We start from the raw sequence: 22,155 nt of genomic DNA, 5'->3' as shown, positions 1-22,155 counted from the left end.
ATGTTGTAAACATTTACATTCATAAATGACCAATTTAATTCTATAAAAAAAAGTAAAAGACTAATGTGTTATAAATATATTAACCTTAAAAGATGAGATGATACATTTGACCAAAATAGCCCTATATACTATATAGACCTCTAGGGAGGATTTTCCTAGCTTCTCACTTGTTCTATGTTTGGACCACATCATATAGCTTGTTATACATGAGTTCATATTCATTCACCTTTTAGGTAACAAATGGTTAGGTTTCTTTATGCACAAAATTTAAGATTCAAACAAAATCACTTGAGTTTTTTTACCTATCACACCAACCAATGTTGGTATAGTAATTAGTAACTTAACTTCAATTCATTACTATTCAAAATATAAAATATTCTAAATATCTTCAAGACTTTCATCAATCATTAAAATAGAAAAATATTCCATTCAAACTCAACTACATAATTGACCAAACTCACCACACATTATCCTTCATCACACAACATTTTAGTACATGATTATTCTTAAATTAGTAAACATAACACACACATAAACTAAACCTAGTTCATCTCACCAAACACATAAAACACTAATATCACATTTATAATATTTATAACCTATCCTTTATTCATTGATCTGTAGCAATGCATTGGAACTGGAAAATCATCAATCTCATCCCTCCATGGATTTTTCAATGATGTTGGATCACAATTCTTCAAAGCAAGCCAAACAGCTGTATTAACCTTAAATCCAGATCCAAATGCCATTTGCCAAATTTTATGTCCTTTTTTAACTCTCCCTTTAGCTTCACAATAAGATAACTCATACCAAATAGAACTTGATGAAGTGTTACCATATCTATAAAGTGTCATCCTTGATGGCTCCATAAGATAATCATCAAGCTCAAGACTCTTTTGCATTCGGTCGAGAACGGCTCTTCCGCCCGTATGAATGCAAAATTGATCGAACGCTAACTTGAAATTAGGCATGTATGCTTCGATCTTCCTCTTCAAAACCTTCCTCTCGATTAAATTTTTCACGTACTTTAACTTTTCCGAGATCGGGAGGACTAGTGGACCGAGCGATGTAATGTGCACGCGAAGCGCGTCTCTAGCAACATTCATGAGATCTTTAGACAATGAAACGCCTACGATGTCCTTTTCGTCTTCTTCTTGAAAGACACATTTGTAACTATTATCGTCCGCGCCTACGTGAGTGCGCAACGAATGCATTAACTGGTATTTCGAGCGGTTGCGATCGGACGGATGACTCGAGAGTAGGGCTGCCGATCCGCCCATTCGGAAGAGACAATTAGTAAGCAGCATTGAAGGATTGTTGCCTTTGTATATGCTTGAGATTTCATTTTCTGTACTTAGCACTAGTGCATATGAATTTGGGTGTGCCTGAAATTTCATGTCATAATAATCAAACTTACTAAGTTAGGAAAAATCAAAACTTACTAAGTTGGGAAAAATTACACATGTAGCTAGGGTAAGGAAAGTTGATGCATTAAAAAACATGACCTACTTATTGATTATTACTAGTAAAAAATATTCAATGACAAGTAACAACTACTTTCAATTATAAAATATATCTTATATAACATAAAATTACATTACTTAGTATTAAAGTTACTTTAAATAATATATTTATGGTTAAGCCAACTCAATTAATATGTTTATGGGTAAGGGTGAGAGTTTAAATTTCAACCATTAACTATTTGAAAAAAATTTCTTAAAATAAATTCTTTTATATATATATATATATATATATATATATATATATATATATATATATATATATATATATATATATATATATATATATATATATATATATATATGTGTGTGTGTGTTTTTTTTTTTTTTTTTTATAATTAATGAAGAGGATGGAAGCCAAACTGTTGTGGGGAAGAGCAGTTTTATTTGACAAAAATGGAGGAGAGCAGTGTGGTGATATATACAACAATTATTAGGTTGATATATAGTAACATGTTATTATTAATATTTATATGAAAGTGTCAGAATATTTATTTCAATAATGCACCACTGTTTCACAGTGCAACTGTACCAACATTTTGAAATTGTGAATGAATATACTTATCTTTTAGAAAACAATAATATGCTATCAAAGTATATGCTCTTTTCTTGGAAGTATATGATTTATTTTAATTTATCAAATCGATGGCAGGTAATAAATGACTATTATTTTTGAGCTATTAACCTGGTTATATTTTGCAGAAAAACAAGATATATTTAATAGATACTATAATTCATAGCAATATGTGAAAAGCCATATTTCCTATCAATTCTCCATCCAAACCAGCTTATTTATCTAATCAAATATAGAACTTTTAAAAATGGTTTAAGGTGGATCTTTAATACATTTAGTACCAAAAAAAAGAGTTTTATAATAATTAAAAATCAAGAATTAATATAATAATTTGGTAGAATTGAATTAAAATACTTTTTTTTTTTTAATATTTATAGAGAATGTATTAGTTATGTTAGTGCTCATACATTTTTTGATATTATTTTTTTATTACACCTGATAGAATAATATTTTCTCTCCTCTTTTTTATTATTTGGTATTTTAATTTATTCTTTAAAAAATTATAATAACTTGTGTAAATATTTAATTTAGTCTCTCAACTAATTTTATTTTTCTCTACTTAGATTCAATATATTTTGTTTATTATTTAAAATTTGAAAAAAAAATTAAAATAATAATTTATTTTACAAAACTATTCATATTTTTTAATGCAAAGAGGAATAGTTATTATAAAATAATAACTATTTAAAGATATATAAAAACTTTATATATATATATATATATATATATATATATATAATTTTAAAATACTACTATAGCATAACTAAGAAAAAAAATAATTAATTCTATTCAACAAGATGTTTGTGTTATTTGAGAAGATCTTTGTAGGTACGAAATCAAATATTATTATAAACAGTGTGTTAGGTGGTCAGTTTATCTATTCGAAAATAAATTATATATGTCTTTTCAACCTTCCTTTTCTCATATGATGTTTCGAGACGATCTCTTACTCATTAATTTTAAATATACCATTTAAAATAAAAGTATTCTTAAATATTTTTTCTCACCTTAATTAAATCATATTATCATAATATTCAACTATAGTGACTAACAACAACAAAAAAAACAACATTATTAGATAAAATATAAAGTATATTCCAAATTAATTTTTTTAGTATAAAGTTTCAAAAAAATTACCTGAAGTAGCTGTTTGGCAAAATCAACCGCAATAACACCAGCACTGCATCCCATACCACTAAGATTATAGATCAAAATATTCCCCCTAAGCTTATAATGATTAACAATAGCATCAGAAAGTGAAGGTGTAGGATTAAACAAACAACAATTCACCACAAGTATCCCAATATCCTTAGCCTCCACACATGTTTTCTCAAGCAAATCATCCACAGCTCCAAAAAGAACCAAATTGGACTCATTTCTTGCCTCATCAAGAGTCAATTTTGGTGGAATTTGCAACAACCCTTCAGGCACATAAGTCTTAGGTCCAACACCTGACCTATCTAATATCTTATTAATCAAAATGAAATTTTCCTCAGAAAGAAAACCAAACAGTTTTGCTCTTTCCATCAACATCTCTTTGGTGCAAAGACAGTTTTTGCCTGGTTTGTAACATGAAAAATCTACTAGGTATATTTTGTTTGGTCTACTCATGAAGATGTAGTAAACTAAAGATGTTGCTAAACAAAATGATTTTATCAATGTTGATGCTTGGGGGTTGCAATATTCATCATTCACATAAAAACAACTCACACATGTTGTGGCTATTACTAATAAAAGAGACATGAACAAAATGTTCATGATGTTTGATATCACATAGAAATGCTTCAACATTTTTTGTTACTTCAAAAGGATAGAGATATATTGTGTGAGGGAATAGATGTATAGTTGATGTGATTTATATAGATAGAAATCAATGAAGATTTTTTATTAAAAAAATAAAAAATGAAAGATAATAATGAGGATATAGAAAATAGTGGTTTGGAGGTTGAGGATATAGAAAAGAAATAGTGTTATTTTGAGAACTGTTTATGTTAGTAAAGAAAGTTGGTGAAGAAAGTTAAAAAAACGGATTGTGATAGTTAGAGGTCATAAATATTAGTAAATGTTTTTGTCGGGTTCGTACTTTGTTTTAGGTTTACGGTGGGTGAACAAAATAATACTGTATTTACTCTCCCAAATTTTAGGAACAAATTTACTTTTTATCTGAATAAAATAATTCAACTTGGATAAGATGGTAAGTTGAGGATGTGTTACTTTCTTAAGTTCTAGTAACAATTTTGAAGGAAATTATATGGGAGAAGGAAATAATTCAACTTGTTTTGAAGATTGGACGGGTTGAAGGAACTTTTTCTTAGACTTTGTTTCGGATTAGATGGCAGTCTATTTTGATGTGTTTTGTGAGTTCGTAGAAGACTGAGTTTGTTATTATGTATACGACACTTTGGTGGTGTTAAAAGATTGTTACACTACAAGAAAAGTGTGATATAGCCACCAAATGTTGCGACGTGATTATCACGTGGCTCAGAAAAGTGAGTTGCGACGTGATAATCACGTCACTAAAAGTTTTTTATATTAAAAAACTAAAACCAACGTTGGCACATGGGGTGTCTTTAAATAATATTTTTTAAAAAAAGTTGCGAAATGAAAAACACGTCGCAACCTTTAAATAAAATAAAAAAAATTAAAAGCAGATAAAGTAGTCTGACACATGGGGGAAATTCAAAGGGGGGAATTTGAAATTTTCAAATTTTTTTGTTGTGGCGTGTATTTCACGTCGCAACTTTTTTTTGTTAAACACGCCAGCATTCGAAAGAGACGGAAGACCAGAAACTATAATGCAAGGCAAGGGTTTGTAAGGAAGACATTGTAACATGAAACATGGAATAGTGATGCAAACATTAAAGTAGATACATTTAAACATCAAATAAGAAGCATTGTTAACTAATTGAAACCTGAATTTGGCTTGCACCAGGCATGGGTCAAAACGATAATTGTAGGCCCAGAAGTGTTGTTTGGGGTAGTGTAGTTCATCAATTGCTTGCCGTAAGTTTCCCATAATGCCACCTCGATAACATTCCCTTCAACATCTCGCAAGGTAATATTGGCGCAAGATTTCCTACCACCACCGCCCATTTGTGTCTTAACAACATCTTGCAACACCCCTATAACATCTAAAATGTTTGAAGCAAGTAAAGCAACATTAGTAACATTTGAATTCATGGATATGTGAGCTAACATAAGTAGATTCAAATAAGGAAAGCATATCACAAAATAAAATAGGTTATTTTGAAAGAAGGTTATTATCAAATTGAGCATACTACCCAAAATAACCTTCTTTCAAAAATACATTAACCTGCCAAAAGGGTGTTACGGTAATTAACAAATTGATTTTTATCTGTGTCCATGTGTGTTTCTTTTATTGGTCCATTCACTTTAAATTGTACTTTCCCTCCTTTCCTACTTTACTTTGTCTGCAGCTTCTCACACTTTTCCTTTCTTTCCTACGACTTCAACTCTGTTTCCTCACAGCGCTCCTCCCTTCCAATCGTTTTTTTCGCCGTTCTTTTAGAGCTCTCTTCCGGCGCCGTTGAAGAAACCATCGTAAGGTAAGCGTTTCTAACTTTTATTTTTTTAAACTTTGACGCTGTTAGTTGTTTATCTCCCTTTTCGTGCTTCACACTACCGTCAACATTGAAGTTGTTTGAATGTTTTTTCGTTCTTCCGATTAAGTTTCATTCAGAATGTTTTAGAGCTCTATGAGAAAGTAATGGTTTCGTGCTTCCTATTCAGTTTCATTCAGATTGTTTTTTCTTTGGCCTGACAAGTTATGCTTGCGTTTTACCACAGGAACAATGTCAAGGGCTCCCATTCTGATAAACGATCTGGTCAAGGGGAACCAAGTATGGAAAATGTTGATTAGGGTTGTCGATCTTTGGGTTGTTAATGAGAAAAATGGCCATCAACACCTTGAGATGGTCATTCAAGATGTAAAGGTATCATTTTTCCTAACATTCAAAACTGTTTGTTTGTGGTTTTTTAATTTATCACTGTTTTCTTCCTGTCATAACATCTACTCTTTATGTTCATAGTTTTCCAAAAACCTTGCATTCTTCTGTGTATATGGTAGACTGACCATTATTACAAAACTGTGTATATGGTAGACTGACCATTATTAAACAATGTTCTTCGCAGGCTGATAAGATTCATGTCACAAGTTGGAACAGAGATTTCACAAATTGGTTTGAACAAGTGAAGGAGCATGAGACTTATATTATGTATAACGGAGAGCCCGTGGACAACGAAGGTCCTTTAAAAGTTTGTTCCCACCCACTCAAGATCGTCCTCAACGGAGGGACTACGATGATGAAGGCGGCGTTACCCGACATACCAACCCACAAGTTCATTTTTCATCCTATTGAAGACTTTCTCAAAGGGAACTACAAGCATGACATCTTATATGGTGAGCTAAGACTATTTTATTTTGTGATATGCTTTCCTTATTTGAATCTACTTATGTTAGCTCACATATCCATGAATTCAAATGTTTCTAATGTTGCTTTACTTGCTTCAAACATTTTAGATGTTATAGGGGTGTTGCAAGATGTTGTTAAGACACAAATGGGCGGTGGTGGTAGGAAATCTTGCGTCAATATTACCTTGCGAGATGTTGAAGGGAATGTTATCGAGGTGGCATTATGGGAAACTTACGGCAAGCAATTGATGAACTACACTACCCCAAACAACACTTCTGGGCCTACAATTATCGTTTTGACCCATGCCTGGTGCAAGCCAAATTCAAGTTTCAATTAGTTAACAATGCTTCTTATTTGATGTTTAAATGTATCTACTTTAATGTTTGCATCACTATTCCATGTTTCATGTTACAATGTCTTCCTTACAAACCCTTGCCTTGCATTATAGTTTCTGGTCTTCCGTCTCTTTCGAATGCATGGAACGGCTCTAGACTTCTCATTATAGTTTCTCTCCTGCGACGTGAATTTTCACTTCGCAAATATTGGTTTGTGATGTGATTTTTTGGTTAGTGGCGTGATATTCACGTCACTACTGAGGCTTTTTTTTGTAGTGTTACTAGGCGTTAATGCAAGATGGAGAAGTCTTGAAGAAGACATAATAATTATTTGGCTTCAGAAGTGGTGTTGGCGAGGGCTCTATATTCCGCCTTGTAGTAGCGCGAAAAATGCTCAAGTGACACGCTCGAAAGAAATGAAGTCACCACTAAAGTTTATTTTAAAAAAATATGACATATATGCGGTAATTTGATCATATCTTGAGTTTCATCACTCCTATTGAGGTGGGACCAACGACAATTGAAAGCTAACAAAAAGATATATCTGATTCCAATAAAAAATGAAACATAAAAGATATTTTATCTATTACCACAGGCTGAACACAAACATCATACATACAACAATAACACACATAAATCATGACATATGTTTGGTAATTTGAACATATTTTGAGCTTCATAACTTCTATTAAGATGGAACTGGTGGCAAACGAAAGCTAATTAAAAAAAGAGTTTGCTAATTCCAAAAATAAAATAATTGAAAAATAAAAGTTATGAAATTTATTTCCACGAGATCAGAATGTGAGTTATATGAGTTGTGATCATTCTATGTCATTAGTTATCATCCTAAACATGTAGCTATAAAGTTTTAAAATTTTAAATTAAAAAATAACAAAAACACAACATATTTAAGAGTTTAGTAATGTATAAGAATAAAAATTCAACAACACATAGAAGAATAAAGATTCAAGATGTGAAAGGAGATTACCAACAATGAAGCCTTTGGAGATGGGGATGTTGGTGTTATTTGCAAGACAAATCAATGTCCTCTTCATCCAACTCTCACAATGACAAAGAGCTCTCTTTAACTCTCAAATTTTCAGCACTTCTTTATTCTAAAAAAATTCTCTCCTTTTTCACAAAAATGACAACTATTTATATTGGAATATTAGGGTTTTGGATGAGGTTAAAGACAATCCTTGCTAGGGTTTTGAGATTGTGATGTGATGTGAAAAATTCAGGTGTGGGGGAGATAAAAGGGCTGTAAAAACTTGGTCCTTAATTCATTCAAAATACATCATGCAAGACAACAAATGTATCAACGAATGTGATTTGATTTCGTCCAAAATTGATGTAGAATATGTTAGAAATTATTTGTAATTCCTTAAATCTGTCCCACGAGATATGATTTATTTTAATTAAAATTTAAATTTAAATATCCATTTAAATTTAGATTAATCTTCATCCAATTATTATACAAATCAGCTAATCATAGTGGTAAATCAATCTTTAACAAATTTTTTGCAGAACATTCTCCAAAACGCAATAGTATGCCCTGTTGAGCAAATGCCTATATGTCGTACCTCATGCAAAGACATCGTGTCCTGCACGTGTCCCTTCTGAAGTTTCATAAAACTTAAGAAAGTTAGACCAACTTGAACACTTCTCCATGTTGTTGTTTTGCAAATTGAAGCCAATTCAAGTGACCAATTCACAAAGAACTTCAGTTACGGATGTCAAATTTGATATATGTCAGAATGGAGAAAGTATATGTGAAGAAAGAGACAAGTGTGAATTTTTTTACCAGTCCATATGATTGAAGATCGAAACTTAGTTCAACTGATGTTCTAGTATACAAGTGGATAGGAGGAAAACATGCATGTGCAACTTGATTTCCACACTTGTGGGACTGAGTACTGGAAGTTTTATTATAGGGACTAAACCTCAAGTAAAGTGGTCAAACATAAGAAAATGTATTATGACAATTATCATTCTTTTGTACCATTTGTATTTGACATTTTTGGTTTTCTAGCACCATAGACTATGAATCTTTTATGCGGAGTTCAAAGGTTCGTGCATAACAACGTTGTATATTTAAGAACGATAAATATAGTTTTTAAAGTGATTGATTTTATCATAAAAAAACTCGTAACTTATTATCAGCCTTCCTTCTATTTATGTATTTAATATTAGGCATATGTAGTCCTTAAGTCCCTTAACTTAATTTAATGTTCTGCTTTAGTCCCGTAACTAAATACCATTACAAGTTAGTCTCTTAACTTTACATCGGTTATCTTATTTGATCCCTTCCGTCAATTTTTTGAAAAAACAACGTTAAGTTCTGGTGACGTGGATGTATAAAAAGACTCAAACTTCAAATGTGACTAAGTATTTGCATTATAAGGCAGAGTTTCCACTTAAATATGTGTCATAAAGATAATCACAATAAGACTATATTAAGTGAAAACTCTACTTTATAGCACAAATGTTAAGTCACATTTAGAGTCGTGTTGTACATCCACTGCATCAGAACTTAATATTTTTTAGGCTTAAATGCATTTTTGGTCCGTGTAAGTTAGCGAGTTTTTTATTTTCGTCCTTGTGAAAAATAATTTTGGTTTGAGTCCCTATATTTCACTTTCGCGTTCGTTTTAGTCGCTAAAATCAAAATTCGCAAAAAATTCCGCAGGAAACCTGTAGATTTTTCTGCGAATTTTGGCTTTAGGGACTAAACCTCAAGCAAAAAATAAGATATAGGGACTCAAACCAAAAAAAAAAACTTACAGGAACGAAAATCAAAAACTCGTTAACTTATAGGGACCAAAAATGCATTTAAGCCTATTTTTTATTAAAAATTGACAGAAAGGAGTAAATAAGATAACTAATATATATATATATATATATATATATATATATATATATATATATATATATATATATATATATATATATATATATATATATATATATATATAGGGCATATCATATGAGAATGCTATATTTATATGAGAATGTGAGAATGAATCTGAACCATTGGATTTTAAAATAAATGGTAGAGATTATGGGTGAATCTTTTTTTTCTCTCTCCTACATTTTGAAATAAATGATGCAGGAGAGAGAAAAAAAAGATTCACCCATAATCTCCACCATTTATTTTAAAATCCAATCATTCAGATTCATTCTCACATTCTCATATAAATATGTCATTCTCACATGATATGTCATATATATATATATATATATATATATATAAATTTAGTAGCCGTGTAAAAATATATTATAAAATTATGCCGTTGCAATATTACTAAAAATAGTTTATATAGTTACATATAAAGAAATACCGGCCCTTATAAAAAGTTGATATATAATTTTTTGAGTCAAGTTGTAGGGGTATTTACGGGTCGGTTTGGTCCAATTTTGAAAGAATATGATATCCAAATCGATTAAAATTAAATGGATAACTTTAAATTGGATTTGTAAATTTTTACGATAAAATCAAACCGAACTGAAAAATAACGGTTTGATTTGGGTTGGATTGATCGGGTAGATAAAAAAATGCTGAAAAAAATAACTTATTTATGAAAATAAATCTTTCATATTAATATAAAAAATATACATAGTATTAATAGTGTTCAATTGTAAATATTTGACTAACAATTTTTTTCTAATAGATTCAAAAATATCTAATCTAAAAGCTTTTGAATATATAGCTACTCACTTGAGTTAGTATGATAGTGAATGTGTTTCATAGTTCTATTCTCATTTACCACATTACACTATAATTTTTTAATAACAAATTAAAATAGTATAACTTATTTACATATGATATTTTGTTTTTTTCTTCTAGAAGTTGAATATTTGATAGTAATTTTTATGATAATTAATTATGGTTGGTTTGAGTTGGATTTGCGGGTAAAAAATTGAAAACCTAATGCCTGAACTGATTGTCATTGAATTTCATTAATTTGGTTCGATTCTTACCTGAACTTAAAAGTATTCAACCAAAATATTATGATTTGATTCGGATTTACCCGAAATAATGAACTCTCTTATTAGTTGATAAACAACTTAGCATCCATTCCATATGGACTAGGCAAAGGTATATTTATTATAACCTTATCATGTAATATCAAACCAACTTATCAACCATATTGATGGCAATGATCCAATCTAAGTATTACTCGCCTTTAATCTTTTCACACTTTATAATATTATTTTATTTTGGTAATGGGATATTTAAGATTTTATTCACAACGTTTTTTTTGAAAAAAATGTTAAGGATTTACTACCATGCTAAAATAGGAAGTAGTTTACTAAATTATAATATGATTATAAAAGGTTATTAGTGTTATCAAATTTACCAATTATTAATTAAGATAGTTTTCCAAATCTATAATTCACAAATAGTATTACTTACAAGTTAATTGTTTGAATAAAACTGTAAAAAGACATTAGAACTATTTAATACAGTCAAAGAAAGATAGAAAAATTCATTTAAGATTTTATATTTAGTGGCAGATATATGTTAAAAATTCAGTAATGTTATCTTGTCATTTGACACATTTATATTTATTGTATTTATACAATAAACTATGTTTTTTATTTTTTATTTTAATATAATCATAATATTTATATAAATTACTCTTGTTTTTAAAATTACTTTTATAACCTAAATATAAGATTTATTTATTAACCAATTTTATTATTGTATTAACCGTAAAAAAAATGTTATTTACCTATAATTCATTAATTTAATTTACTATTTCATTGACCAATGAAATATATAATATTAATTCAATTCTAACCTTAGATTATGAAATATAATAATACTAAGTCTTTAGACTCTATTAATCATATTCTGATATTAAAGATATTAAAGGATGAAATATATGAAAGATAACAAATAGATATAGTTACTGAAATGTAAAGACATAATACTATATTTAATATATTAATGTTAAAACTTGATTAATATTATACATTTTATTGGTTAATAAAATTGTAAATTTAGTGAACGAGTTATAAGTAAAATATGTGATTAATAACATATATTTTATGATTATTTGTATGGTTAATGTAACAATAAAATTGGTTAATAACAAATTTTATATTTGTGTTATAAAATAATTTTAAAAATAAAATATTCTTTTAAAAAAAATTATTTTAAAAAATTAAAAAAAAAATTATTCACCGTATAAATACGATAAATAATATTTGAGTATAAGTATTGGTGTCGTTAAAATAACATTTTTTTTTAAAAAAAAAAAAATTATCGTACTCCATGGTCTATCATGTAGATTTTGTTTTCCCAAATATTTTAGAGAAATACATTTTACTATATAATATGTTTTTTTATTTTTTTTTATTTTTTTAAGCAGTGTCGTTGGTAGTTGCTCTTTCTTATAATTAATGATTTATAGAAATTGTCTTTAAAATAAAAATTCAGAATGTACATACAAAATATACATTTTAGTACATAATCTAAATAAAAACATTACATAGCACAATATTCAATTTTTAGTATGGACTATGCACAACTATCATAAGTGGTGTCTACATACATATAAGACCATAATATAATTAATATCTTACCCTAGATTCTCTGCATCTCATAATCCTCCTCTTTTTTTTCATCTCTATACCTACCCATCTCCTGCCACTCTTGGCCCACTCCTTTATATGCAAATTAAAATGAAACAACACACAAATTATAGCATTGACTACACTATACAAGTGGTCCACACAATATTTTAATTTAAATATGTAGTATAAGATTTGTAAGCGGTTGAGATGATTAGTGTGGTATGCTTCAGAGTTCGGTGGTGGAACTATAATTATTGGTGAATTTGATGATTGAACTCTTGATACAATTTGCATATTGCAAGTCTGATTTTGCAAGGGTGGTGAGGCCTCTGTTGGGTAAAAATAGCTGATAGCTGATAGCTGGTAGCTTTTAGCTGGTAGTTGATAGCTTTTAGTTGGTAGCTGGTAGTTGATAGGTGGTAGCTGATAGTTGATAAGCTAATGTGAGTGTTTGGTAAATTAGCTGTTTTATTAGCTGATAGATACAAAATGACATTAATGACATTTTAATTAATGAGGATAATAATATATTTTAGTTAAAATAATAAGGGTATTAATGGAAGAAATACTCACAAGCTAAAAGCTACAAGCTCAAAAGCTACTTCAAATAGCTTTTGAAAAAAAAGCTAAAAGCTAGTAAAAAAGCTACAAGCTAAAAGCTAAAATAGAGTTACCAAACAGAGCTTTTTTATTAATACGAGCTGAAAAGCTAAAAGCTAAAAGCTAAAAGCTCTTTTTTTGGTCTTACCAAACAGGCTCTGAGAGGAGTGATCCGGAAGATTAACACTTTAATATTTTAGTCGGTTAATGAATTAAAAGAGCTAGAATGAATTAGAATTAGAATTGTTTCTTAGATTGCCCGTGTGGTGATTTATATATGATGGATGATGGTTAGATATATTTCGTATTGGGCCTGTTATCGGTCCAGAACATCTGTCCCTCGAGGCTATTTTGGAATCTTACATGGAGAAGTGGAAGAGATTCGAAAAATAGATGCATTAAATGCTAGTTTGATCATTGAGACGTTTAACATGAATTCCTTACATTTGGTCTTATCTACCTAAGTTAGGGCATGGTGCTTTACCCTAGGGTGCTCCAGTGCACTCAAGTGTCGTTTTACTTTCGAGGCGAAATCTGACTAATGTTTTTCATCTTTCTATTTTATTTAGTTCTATATCATTTATTTTATTATGTTATATAATGATTATTTTGGCCTTTCAAACGATTTTTGCTCCTTCTTACAACTAAGACTTACTTTCTTTCCACAAACCTTTTCCTTCTTCCCTGAGCTCCGATGACCTCTAATTTTGCCACACTTTCTTTTTATCTAGACTATGCTTTTCCTAATTAACCATCATTTACGAGTTTTACGTCCTTTAACCGTTTCTTTGCTTCGCCTCTTTATCCAAGTATCATTTCTAGCCCATTTTCCATACATTTTGTTGTTGTGTTTACTTGCCTTCGTTATGGCCAATATAGAAATATGCCCGCGAACATGATAAACGACCTTGATGGTGGGAATTCTTCATCATCTGCAACATTTGAAAACCCAAATGTTTTAAATGTTGACCCTTTAAAGGTTAATCGACCCAACCCTAATATCTTTGTGATTGGCGGTAGTTTGGGTCTAGCGGGGGTTTTCTAGAAAATGACAATGAACCATTAGCATCTCCACTAAGGAGAGTACTGACGAGTCTTTTGAAGAAGTCTAAGAGACGAACTTTGGTAACCTTGATACAGGGGTTGTGGTTGTCCATCTTTCTTCCTTTATTATGGCTCATACAGATTCAGATGTTGCTATAGCAGCTCAGGATGAGTGGTTGACTGATTATATTCTCAGAAACTGTAACTATATGATCCAAAAGATGGCTCAAAATTAGGAAAATGCAAATAACCTCCTGGTGGAATTCTCCACTATTCTTTCAAAATATAATCACCAACCTTTGCCTTAAGATGGTGCTGAAGATAATTATGAACTTGTAAGATTTGGATAATAGGCTAAGGACCCTACAACTTATCAAGCCATAAAGAAATATTAAGGCCATCACCAATGATAAAGAAAAAATTTTCCTTGACCACATAGAACTAAGTCTTGATAGTACTTCAATTTGGATAAGAACATGACATTTGATGTAAGAGTTTTATTTGATAACCTTACTTCTAAGCAAGTTAACCCACTACTATTTGGATTGAAGAAGGTCTCATCAGAGAATGTTGGGAAAGAATATGGAGCATTCAACGGTCTAGAAGAGGGGTTGAATAGACCTTCCAATTAAATTTTTTGTTAAAAATAGTTTGAAAAACTTTATTAGAGTTATAAACCAAAATGATTTCGCGCGGCGGAAACAACTTTAGCAAATAGAGCGATTATGCTTATAGATTGGAATTGGCAAACAATGACTTAAACAATTCACAACATAATCAAGATTCAATCACAAATTAAACCAAATATACAAACTAATGATTTGTATTGAATAATTGACAAAATTACACTAGAAGTTTGAATTTACAACGCCAACACTATGTAAATTCTACAATCACAATTTTTAAGTTAATCTTGAACCGGACAAAATCAAATTTTCACTATGCTTTTATAATTAAATCACTACCAGAAGAAATCCTAATAGCATGCAATTCTAGAAAGCAATAAAGAACAACCTAACCTGCAATGTTTACAAAATTAAAAGGGGAGAGAGAGAGAGAGAGAGAGAGAGAGAGAGAAGTGTACACGGAGATTTATAGAAGTTCAGCTATCGTCTTTGCTAAGCTTAATTCACTGTCCAATGGTTTCCCATTAAAAGGTTTGATCTTCCAATAATATTTGTGACAAAAGTATAAGAGTTTAGTACAATCACAATATCCAAACTAATGCTAAAAAAATATAAATATCTTCAATCTAGATCCTTAACTTGTAAAGTCTATGAACTGAACTCTTTGCAAAGCCTTCACGGGGAATCGTCTTTAATTTTCCAGCCCCAAAAACCGGCTCCTAAGTCTCTTCTCTGCAACAATCTTTACTTGATTCTACCGGTATCTTGAGAGTTAGTCTGTCTGGAGATTGAGAAGAAATTCCACCTTGTATGTAGGCTTTCACACAACATTATCAAGATGAACTTGAAGAGAAGAACCTCCTTTTTTCCACTAGAATTGTCAAAACCAACCACAACACCACACACCTTACAAACCTCCAACATCTTAACTAAATCTTCAAAGTGACGTTTAATTTAAAAATGAATCTCCTCAACAATCATAAATCCTCAAAAGATGGGATTTAGATCCATGCAACAATGGATAAAGAATGAGGTCGAAGAAGTCGTTTGCAAGTGTTCAAGAAAGACTCAAAAATCTTTTGAAAATATGAGAGAACAAGTGGTTTATGAGTTTTCAAATCAATATTGGAAGTGTATGTTTTCTAATATTGTGGAGGTTTTGAGATAAAATAATTCTTATAGGTGCTGAAGATCTAGCATAAAAATGAGTGAAAATTGATGTTTGATTCAAGTCATGAGCAAAAAGTATGACTTGAATCAAATGGAAAGTGATTTGAATCAATATATAAAATTTATGAGAAACTCACATGTGTGATTTGAGTAATCAGATGTCAGATTCGAGTCATATGATTCAAGTCATGAAACATGTGATTCGAATCAAATGAGAAAGTGACAAACCATATAAATTTAATCTTCTTTGGTTCGAATTAAGTGCATGTTGTGATTTGAATCAAGGGTACTATGATTAGAATCAAATACAAGTTGTGATTCGAGTTATGGTAGATTCAAACGTTTCCTGAAAGTTTCTGCTTCATTTGATTCGAGTCATGGGATGTGTGATTCGAATCACACTCCTAGAATATGATTTTTTTGCAATTTTAAAGAGGTTATGAGACTCTACCAATGTTATGACTTGAACCAGTCTCAAATATAATTCTTGATCCAAAAACTTGACGAAATGATTTGAAGCATATTGCTTACACTATAATCAAACTATTTGATTTAGACATCTTAGAAAAATAGATATAAAACTCAATCCATGATACGCATTGATGAGAAGATTCAATGATATAAAACTAAAACCAAAAACTTAAAAAGACAAACAACAAAACTATAACCCTTAAGGTAACATAGACATACAACTTTAGTGAAAAAAATTTGGAAGGATAATTTATATAAATCAAAGATTTGAGGCCAAGGTCCCCTAAAGAGTATGACAATAAAATTGTATTCTAAGGAACTGTGATAATTTTCATTTTTTTTTATAAGCGACTTTGTATTAAATAGCACAAGGGGTGCTAACCCAATACAAAAGAAACAAAAACAAAAGGGAAACCCCAAAAAGGCAAACCCAAACCACCACAAAAAAAACTAACTAAATCCCCACCAAATTCAACGGATTAGTAAACCAGACATCACCATCAATTTCTATACCTCTATTGACAATGATTGAATACCAATCACAACCCATAAATTTTATACCCATCACCAGCCCCCTAACATCCCAAACCTTATTAGAAAAAACCAAATCATTTCTAGCTCTCCAAATACTCCAAGTAATGAGAAGCCAAAAAAACACCACAAACGGTAGACGAACACAAGACTCCAAACAATCACAAATACGATCTAACACAACAACTCCGAATCGCCGAGCCCGTACATTGTTTCCTCCACTAAAAGCCACCCTAGAACCGCCGTCCACACCTTTATAGATTTGCCACAAAACCAAAGAAAAGATGCAATTTAGTTTCTTCACTAGATTTTCACATCGGACAAGATATGTGCACCATGTCGATGATAACGCCTCTCTGCCATAACTCTTCTCTCATAGGAAGACTATTCAGGATATACCGCCACCCAAAAATCTTGATTTTCCTAGGAACCTTCGCCTTCCATATATTATGAATAACCTGGAAGTTAATAGCATCCAGCAAGACATCCCCTTTTGCAGCTAGATAAAGTCTCTGATAGGCACTCTTCACCAAAAAATCTTCATTATCACTTCCCCACAATACCTCATCGCTACTATTATGGTTCAAATCAACATCAGCCAACACGTTACACAAACTCAACAACTCCAGAGAATTATCTGTATTCTCCATCACCCCAAACTCCCACTCCCACACACCATTCTCCAACTGGCCACTTTCCGCCACGAGAAAATGTTTTATCACAGAATTAGAAAACAGATTAGGGAACAAACTTTTCAAAGTGAAATTACCAACCCAATGGTGGTTCCAAAAACTGAATTTATCCCCCGCGCCAAGCTTGCATGAAATAGAGTTTAAAAACCACTGTTGATCAAATTTTGCAAGTTTAATAAACTTCATGACTTTTAGGTACTATAGTACACGAAAATCTTCCAAAATTCCAATGTATGCAAGTTTAACAAACTTCGTGACTTTTGTGTAGTATGGCACACGAAAATCATCCAAAATACCAATGTATGCAAGTTTAATGAAGTTCGTGACTTTTATGTAGTATAGCACACGAAAAATATTCCAAAATATTAAAATTAGCAAGTTTAGCGAATTTCGTGACTTTTATGTAGTATAGCATAAGAAAATCTTTCAAAAGACCAAATTTTGCAAGTTGAACAAATTTCGTGACTTTTATGTAGTATAACACACAAAATTCTTCCAAAATACCAAAATTTGCAAGTTTAACAAACTTCATGACACTTATGGAGTGTAGCGAACGAAAATATTCCAAAAGACCCAAATTTTGCAAGTTTAACAAACTTCATGACTTTTACGTAGTATATAGCACACGAAAATCTTCCAAAAGACAAAACTTTGCAAGTTTAATAAACTTCGTGACTTTTATGTAGTAGAGTACACATAAATCTTCCAAAATACCAATGTATCAAGTTTATAAACAACTCGCACATATCGCCACCACAAAGAATATTTTTTCACTTTATTTTCCGGAATCTCGTCATGAATGTAAGTCAACCCATCACCGTATCTGAATTTTAATAAATCAGCCCACACACAATTCCAATCCGCTACGCATCTCCAACCTACTTACTAATTAACGCTAAATTAAACAACTCCACATTTTTGACATTCAACCCTCCATTTTCTTTGGCCAAACAAACCTTATCCCAACGAACCTAACACATTCCTCTTTTGTCATCCGTCTTTCCCACAAGATTGTCCTTTGGATTTTGATTATCTCCTCCCAAACCACTCTAGGCTCTTTGAAAAACGAAAGTCAATAGATCAAAATATTATTTAGCACAGAGTTTAAATGCGTAACTTTACCTCCAAGGGAAAGATGTTTGCCCTGCCAAGCTGCAAGCTTTCTAGATAACTTGGTGAAAATTGGTTTCCAAGTAGTCTTTCTCCTATGATTAGCGCCTACAGGTAAGCCAAGGAAGACAAAAGGCATACTGCCAATTTCACACGGTAGAAAATTTGCAGCTGCAGCCAAGAAATCAGTCCCAATATTGATGTCGTAGATCTTGCTTTTGTTGATGTTGATGCACAACCCAGAAACTAGCTCAAAGCCCCTCAAAACTGCCTTGATACACCACAAATTATCCATACTCCCATCACATAAAACATTTGCATTGTCCGCAAATTGCAGTAACTCGAAGTGAATATGCTCGTTGAAATGAAAACCCCAAAAACCTCCATACTCTGCAGCATTCTGCATCAAACCCGCCAAATCCTCCGCTACTAAAAGGAACAGAAACTGGGACATCGGATCACCTTGCCGAAGACCTCTAGACGCAACAAATTTTGCAGTCGAACTTCCATTAACAAGCATAGATATCATGCTAGAAAAAACCAAAGCTTCCATCCAAAGGCACCACTTATTCCTGAATTCCATACGATTAAAAAGATATTTTAGGAAGCTCCACGAAATGTAGTCATACGCCTTTTCGAAGTCAACCTTCAAAATCAAACACTACCTCCTATTTATTTTAGCAAAATCAGCAACCTCATTCAAGACAAGCACATCATTTATCATCTGTCTCCCTTCAATGAATGCGAATTGATTCAAAGAAACAAGCTTTCCAATCACCTTCTTTAGTCTACCATCCAGTAATTTAGACAACAAACGATACAAACAACCTATAAGACAAATAAGCCTGTAATCTTCAACCTTTTGAGGACTATCATTTTTTGGAATTAGCGCCAAGAACGATATCGGAATTGCCTTGGGCAATTTTCTCTTAGCATGTAAGTTTTGGACAAACTTCATGACATCATGAGAGACAAAGTTCCAGCACTTTTTCAAAAAACCCAAAGGAAACCCATCAAGCCCCGGGCTTTTCTCGCAATCTCCAAGCCAAACTATTTCTTTAACCTCCTCGAAAAGAAACGGGGCTTCCAAATGACTCAAATCCTCACTTGAAAGACAATTGAATTCAACACCATCAAGCACCGAACGCACAACCTCAATCTCCACAAACCTATTGGCAAAATGATTTAAAATCTCCGCTTTCACCTCTTCCACCTCAATCACACTTCCTCTAGGCGTGCTTAACCCAACAATAGAATTCCTCAGTATTCTAGCTTTCATCACATTACAGAAATACTTGGTGTCAGTATCCCCTTCCAATTTCCAATTGCATCTGGATTTCTGTTTCAAAATACTCTCCCTGTTAATAACCGCATCCCACAATGATTCAGATGCAACGATTCTGGCAGCAGCTATGTCCGCATTAACTCTTCCCTCTACCGCAGCCACCATCGAATCCAAATTATTAAGAGTATTAATGGTGCTATTGACCTCTAAATCTAACAAACCAAAGATCTCCTTATTCCACTTCATTTGATTAATGTCTCCTGACCATATTAAAATCTTTATCCACTTCATAAATCTCTTAACAAGGAAATAGTCGGGCATAAACTATGATGGAAATGCTTTGTATAACTGATTTAACTAGTTGTGTTCTCCCAATTATAAATATGCCAAATTACAAAAACACCAAATATTAGTAAGGAAAAGGAGTAAGGGGTGTGATAAGAAATAGAAACATAGTAATAATAAAAAAAATAGGTTTGTGGGCTTGACCCATGTGAAAAAAAACAAAAATAAATAAAGAATAGGAAAAAAAATTGAAAACTGAATTATGTTATAAGAGGAAAAATTTACTTTGTATCCCAACAATTAGCATTATACCCCTACAATTTTTAAAAATACCAATTTTACCTTTCATATTTCTAACAATTTTATCATTTTATTTTTTACTATTTATAAAAAAAATAAGAAAATTGTACCCCTACGCATACAAATCGGAACACTTTTTGAAAGTGTTCAGGTAAAGAAACTATCATAGCGGAACACTTTTTGAAAGTGTGGTATGAAAAAAATAGTTAATTTGTCAGAATTTTCACTTTTCTTGCAAAATCATTTTTCATTCCGGAACTCTTTGGCAAAGTCTTCCGGTATGTAAAATAAAAGTTAAAACTGACTACCGAAACTCTTTTGCAAAGTCTTCCGGTAAACAAAATAAAAAATTGACTACCGGAACTCTTTTGCAAAGTCTTCCGGTATGCAAAATAAAAGTTAAAAATGATTACCGGAACTCTTTTGCAAAGTCTTCCGGAACACAAAATAAAACTTGAAAAATGTGAGAAAAATGACTACCGGAACTCTTTTGCAAAGTCTTCCGATATGCAAAATAAAAGTTAAAAAAATAAAATAATAAATTAGTTAAAATATAAAAGGGCAAATTTGATATTTTTCAAAAAAAGGTAGGGGTATAAGGATAAATGTTGGGGTAGAAAGTAAATTTTTCTTATAAGAGAAGGCATGCAAAAGAAGAAATGGTTTAAATTGATTTGGAATAAACTTCTTTTTAGCCTAAACTTCAGTATGATGTTGTTAGCCTTAAGACAATCCTTTTAATATATTAACTCTAAGTTTTATATGAAAAGGTTTTATCCAAAATTTAAAATGTTTCCCTCTTTTCAAACTGAATAAGAAAATATGGTTTCATTAAAAAAAAGGATGATTTAATTATTTTTTGTTTCTTAACAAAACTTAGAGTTAATATAAAATTAAATAAAAAATTATGGTTTTGTTGATAATTTATATTCTTGGTACTGACTTTTCTTATCAACTTTTATGGAATATTTTATTTAATTTTTAATCATTCTATTATTTCTCAAAAAAAAAAATTTAATGGTTTAATCTCACTATTTTGCTATGATCTACATTATCCTAAATTTAGTTTGTATGAAACTAACGCCAAAATAATTTATAAATTTCTTTCACATTATTCATTGAATGATTTTCTTATTTGAGGTAATTTTGATAAAAATCGACCTTTTAGAGTGTGGTCATATTTTATTTTTAACTTATAATTAAAATTAGGTTTAATTGTATGTGGGCGGTCAAGGCAATCCTACAATTATTTGAGCTGATCTCAGAACTTAAAGTAAAATTTCACAAGAGTTCGTTGATCGAAATTAACATTCATCATTCTTGGTTGGATGGGGCCGCGGAGTTTCTAAATTGCAAGGTTGGGGCATCCCCATTCAAATATCTAGGGCTACCAGTATGAGGTAATCATAAGAGGGTGGGGGCTTGGAAGTTAATGATTGATACGGCCGACATCGTGAAACAAGAAACACTTATCAATAGGGGGTCGTATTATCCTCTAGAAGTCTGTCTTATTTGGTGTACCAGTCTATTGCTTTTCTTTCTTAAAGGCTCCTTCAGGTATCACCTCTATTATTGAATCTCTCTTTAAAACTTTTA

General features: G+C 31.2%; 2 protein-coding genes across 2 annotated transcripts; both read right to left on the bottom strand.

The window, feature by feature from the left end:
- Positions 1 to 404: 404 nt before the first annotated feature.
- On the bottom strand, positions 405 to 3,934 carry LOC131594540 (3-ketoacyl-CoA synthase 20-like). The gene is made up of 2 exons (XM_058866710.1): positions 3,232 to 3,934; positions 405 to 1,385 (listed from the first exon to the last, which is right to left on the bottom strand). Exons 1-2 carry the CDS (start codon positions 3,883 to 3,885, stop codon positions 600 to 602), a joined length of 1,440 nt encoding a protein of 479 aa, XP_058722693.1. The 5' UTR covers positions 3,886 to 3,934; the 3' UTR covers positions 405 to 599.
- A 12,876-nt stretch (positions 3,935 to 16,810) lies between these two features.
- LOC131596794 (uncharacterized) lies at positions 16,811 to 20,220 on the bottom strand. Its single transcript, XM_058869533.1, has 6 exons — positions 19,355 to 20,220; positions 18,702 to 19,261; positions 18,536 to 18,635; positions 18,294 to 18,402; positions 17,210 to 17,729; positions 16,811 to 17,139 (listed from the first exon to the last, which is right to left on the bottom strand). Exons 1-6 carry the CDS (start codon positions 20,218 to 20,220, stop codon positions 16,811 to 16,813), a joined length of 2,484 nt encoding a protein of 827 aa, XP_058725516.1.
- Between the last annotated feature and the right edge of the window lie 1,935 nt (positions 20,221 to 22,155).

The sequence above is a fragment of the Vicia villosa genome, linkage group LG4 (genome assembly GCF_029867415.1).
Source record: "Vicia villosa cultivar HV-30 ecotype Madison, WI linkage group LG4, Vvil1.0, whole genome shotgun sequence".
In the NCBI taxonomy this organism is placed as follows: domain Eukaryota; kingdom Viridiplantae; phylum Streptophyta; class Magnoliopsida; order Fabales; family Fabaceae; genus Vicia; species Vicia villosa.
This window is presented reverse-complemented; position numbering and strand designations above follow the sequence as displayed.

Excerpts from the sequence above, each read along its gene's own strand:
- LOC131596794 (XM_058869533.1), bottom strand. The coding sequence starts at position 20,220 with ATGAAGTGGAATAAGGAGATCTTTGGTTTGTTAGATTTAGAGGTCAAT. Across the intron at positions 18,636-18,701 it reads CAAACATCTTTCCCTTGGAG|AGCCTAGAGTGGTTTGGGAG; the intron begins GTAAAGTTACGC and ends CGTTTTTCAAAG. Across the intron at positions 18,403-18,535 it reads GTTAGGTTCGTTGGGATAAG|ATACGGTGATGGGTTGACTT; the intron begins GTTTGTTTGGCC and ends ATTAAAATTCAG.
- LOC131594540 (XM_058866710.1), bottom strand. The coding sequence starts at position 3,885 with ATGTTGAAGCATTTCTATGTGATATCAAACATCATGAACATTTTGTTC. Across the intron at positions 1,386-3,231 it reads TTGCCAAACAGCTACTTCAG|GCACACCCAAATTCATATGC; the intron begins GTAATTTTTTTG and ends ATGAAATTTCAG.